This window comes from Chaetodon trifascialis, chromosome 23 (genome assembly GCF_039877785.1).
Source record: "Chaetodon trifascialis isolate fChaTrf1 chromosome 23, fChaTrf1.hap1, whole genome shotgun sequence".
Classification (NCBI taxonomy): domain Eukaryota; kingdom Metazoa; phylum Chordata; class Actinopteri; order Chaetodontiformes; family Chaetodontidae; genus Chaetodon; species Chaetodon trifascialis.
This window is the reverse complement of record NC_092078.1, coordinates 1,579,652-1,583,937: the sequence shown is the minus strand read 5'-3', so window position 1 is coordinate 1,583,937 and position 4,286 is coordinate 1,579,652. Positions and strand designations below refer to the sequence as shown.

The following is a 4,286-nucleotide window of genomic DNA, read 5'->3' as shown; positions in this document are numbered from 1 at the left end:
GAAATACGACAGTGTAGAGACACAAACACGAGTAAAACAAAACAGCAGCTCTGCGGGAGTGGCAGCCGGCTTTAGCAGGGCTGCACACCGAGGCTCTGAACTGGCTAATGAGTTGAAGCGGGGAGAAGAATTTGGAGCCGCGATGAGGGCAGCCCACACGTCATCACCATCACACAGACAGCTAGGAGCAGACAGAAATGTGGTCACTGCTTGCAGCAAAACCCATCTCAAAAGAAACAGCTGCAATATAAGAACGCAGGCCTACCTCACGGACAGAGCGACCACAATGAGCCGATCCCAAGCGGAGGGCGAGCAACACCACCAGCCCCCGTCAAACAATGTTGCGTACTGCGGACACACAACACGGACAAATAAGCGGTGTGTGCTGGCGATGGGACGAGCAAAGAGGGAAACGTGCTTACCGTCAACAATGCCAGACCCCCTCTATTAAAGCAAGAGCCCCACGATCAGACCAAGCGTCCCACGCTGCCACCTCACCTCGACCGAGCCACGCCACTGCACAGGCTTGAGTAGTCTGATACGTAACAGGTGTGTGCCAGTGCGTATATATGTATACTGCTCTCACAGCGCCGCCTACTAATTAAGGTGCCAGCTGTGTGAGAGAGAGAAATAGCGAGCAAGAGTGAGAGAGGGCAGAAAGGACAGGGCAGGGCACTCCATTTGTCCTGCTACACCAGGTTTGAAATGTACTGGGATGTTGTGTTTGTTAAAAATTCGCCTGAGTTTCTCTAAAAGAACAGACACATATGGAATGACAATGTTATGTGGGACACTAACGAGGCAGACGACTGTCGTTGACACCCAAGGGTCACACTCTACCCCGCCTTAATGGGGGATCATTTGCCTCACAATAGAGTGATACCATCCTTGGTTTTGGGGGTTGGCCTCACTCAGAGGATAAATACTTGAACCTAACACCATTTCATTAGACTAGAGCTGTCCTATATAGTCTGATGCGCATGAATTGATGAACCCAACTCGGATGAGAGGCAAAACGTCTTCCAAGACAAACTGACAAAGTCCAGTTGCGATCGATTGAATGCCCTGAAGCTCACAATGACCTGGATGAATGAGAATATTCACAGGCATTTCATATTATGTATGACAACACATGCTGCACCACAGACTTGAGACAGTCTTACTCTGCAGGGATATAAATACCAGTTGACAGTGAAGTGTAAAAGTAATTTCATAGAAACGACCTTCGTTCCTCCTTTGGCTTCTAACGACAGCATATGTCACACTGTCTGGATGAACTGCTTCGTCACCAGCTGACACTGAAACATAAAAACCCCAAAACAGTCAGTTCCTCACATGCTGTTTTCTTTTTTCATTGTTGAGCTCTTTTGTCACCATTCAATGTGTGCACAAGCACCTAACATGGTATATAACTTTAGATGTTACTTAAAACCACATGACGAATAATTAAACCAAGAGGGAGTTTGCTGAATGTTCCTTTAAGATGATCGTTATCAATGCTGTGGCCTGAAAACACTTCGAGGCCATTATCATAAACTATTGCTGTTCTTTAACAATCATGAGGTATTCAAAGTTTAAATGACTATTGACAAAAAAGAAAATTGATTGTGGAAAACTAAGACCTTCCTTCCAAAGAAAACTTCCAGCATGACAATAAGATATCAGTATGATGGGAAATGGTTGATGTTTCTCACCTGCAGTGCATGAGGCACAATATATTCATTAATATTCAACCAAAATCGAGTGCTTTTGTTGAATAAACAGAACTGAAACCTAACCACAGATGGGAGTCTGGACATGAACCTTCGACTCTGGAGTCGAGATGCTGTTCTTCATACGCTGCTCACCCCTCAGACCTCAGTGTGGGCAGTAAATTCAGAGCTGCATTCGCTCATGAAAACAATGCCTGTGAAGATTATTCAGCCAGTGATTACCTCTGTGTTTCCCATAGAGACGTAATCCCATCACCAGCAGCAGCAGAGGCACAAATCCAACAATCCACAGCAGGAAGAGGAGATCGGGGGAGCGACTGTGTGAAGGACGAGTCTCTTCCGAGCCGACTTCACTTCGACGGAAAACAGTCAGCCGGCTCTCCGGTGATTCTCCAGCTCCAGAGATGCTGCACTTGTAGAGTCCTTCATCAGACTTGGAAACATTCTGGATGGTCACGTTGCTTTTATACTGGGTCCCGAGATGGAAACCATCTTTGAAGAAATCGGCAATGTGTAATGACTGACTGTTCTGGTTTCTGCAGTGAAGAATCACATCGAATCCCCATGAACGATGTGGTACAAAGATATTTTATATCAAACATTATTTCTACATATGCTCATTAGAAAACATCAGCCATGCAATAAGCCGACTGAAGGTTTGGTTAAGAGCGTGAGGAACTTTGTGCAGAATAGTGATAACAGCTCCGTTCCTGTATTTTCCAAAATCTAAGATGAGCTTAGTGCATTACTGCATCAAATAAACTGAAATCTCTCCATGATTTGCTAAACATACCGGTGACAGTGATGCTGACAGCACTGCTCCTTTCTCCCTCTGCGTCTTCACACCAGTAGTCTCCACTGTGTCTTTTAAAGGCAAGACCAATGGTGCATGATGGTGCTGAAGAGTTCCAGTTAGAAGAGTTTGTTGGATTTATTTGGTTGGGTTTCCTCATCACTCTCCATTCAGTCGAACCACCCAACTCTTCACAGCTTATACTGATGGTCTCATATTGAAAAAACTGCAGTCTGTCTGGAGAAACACGAGGAAATGCTGCATCTGAGACACAGAGACAGAAAGCAGTTCAATTAAAGACGAGGTCCAAGTGAAATATTCATCATGTATAAAAACAGGACAAGCAAGCAGCAGAGTAACATGGCTGGGGCTCTGCTCGTGTTCAAAGGACTGCGGTTATAGTGTCTGCTCTATCATTTACTCTTGGTCCATAAACACTTTTGATCAGATCAGAATCACAATCGACTTTATTGACCAGGGGTGTGCACACATGGAATTTGTGCTGCTCTCAAACAGTTCAGAGAAAAATGTTCAGTACAGACGATAACTGTCAAGAGTCTCGCATGGCCCAGCACTGACTGACTGATTGCTAGCACATTAGCCAATTAGCTTTCTTCTACTTACCAGCCTTTCCAGCAGAGTAACTGTTGTCAGCTTGTGTGACCAGCAGGACCAACACGACCATCACTGGAGAGACAAATGAAGAGAGCTGTTGTCAAATATAGTGTGCAGATATTTGTCTGCTGGCTAAATGGACCAATGAGTAAAACAAGAGTCTCAATACTCACACAGTCTGCTGCAGAGAGCTGTAACGTCCATGATGCCTGGCTGCTGGCTGTCAGCACCAGGCTGAAATACAGCTAAGATGTGATGCAGGTAGGAACCTCCTCTTCCTGTGGATGATTTCAACTGTTGATGCAGCAGCAGGGTTGAATCGCAGATCTAGAAATATCCATGTGAGGCAGAGCTGCTGCAGTGGAAATCTCACTGGTTTGATCACAATAAGTGTGCGTGCTAAAGATAGAAGCTAGGTAATCAACCTTCAACATATGCACCAAACATGAAACAGATTTAGTGTTTCGCTCAAAGACAGCGAAACAGACCAGATGGATTGTCAGAGACGGGATTGAGCCTGTGATCTCTTGTGCATGAAATGATGTCCGTATTGCAATCTGGCCAGAATTGATCTTCCACCCTGTTGGACTGAACGCTGTGAAAGGATGATGTTTTCCTTTAATACCTGAAAGTCGTCCCACTCTGTCCTCTGCAGTCACTCAACCACTTTCACTTCTAGGCTGCTAAAGATGACGTGGATAGAAGCTCTTGTCACTTCTCAGATTTTACTGTCTCAACAGACTTCCTCTTTTGTGAAATACAGTCATGGTAGAGCTACAATAATAATCAGCTGATATTTTATGTGACTGCAATTATCAGTTCAAGTTGAACTCCTGATTTAGAAGTTGTTCATAATCATCAGGAAATACATTACATTGCCAAAAGAATTGATTCAGCCATCCAAATAATTGAAATCAGGTGTTCCAATCACTTCCATGGCCACAGGTGTATAAAATCAAGCACCAAAGCAATGCAGACTGTTTCTACAAACATTTGTGAAAGAATGGGTCGCTCTCATAGAGCTCAGTGAATTCCAGCCTGGTACTGTGATAGGATGCTGCCTGTGCAACAAGTCCAGTCTGGAAATTTCCTCGCTCCTAAATTTTAGATTAGATTAGATTCAACTTCATTGTCATCGTCAGAGTGCAACACAGAGACAACAAAAT

General features: G+C 44.4%; 1 protein-coding gene across 1 annotated transcript; it reads right to left on the bottom strand.

Annotated features, from left to right (window-relative positions):
* Window positions 1-331: 331 nt before the first annotated feature.
* LOC139351729 (uncharacterized) lies at window positions 332-3,324 on the bottom strand. Its single transcript, XM_070993734.1, has 5 exons — window positions 3,294-3,324; window positions 3,130-3,192; window positions 2,502-2,769; window positions 1,935-2,248; window positions 332-348 (listed from the first exon to the last, which is right to left on the bottom strand). Exons 1-5 carry the CDS (start codon window positions 3,322-3,324, stop codon window positions 332-334), a joined length of 693 nt encoding a protein of 230 aa, XP_070849835.1.
* Window positions 3,325-4,286: the final 962 nt, after the last annotated feature.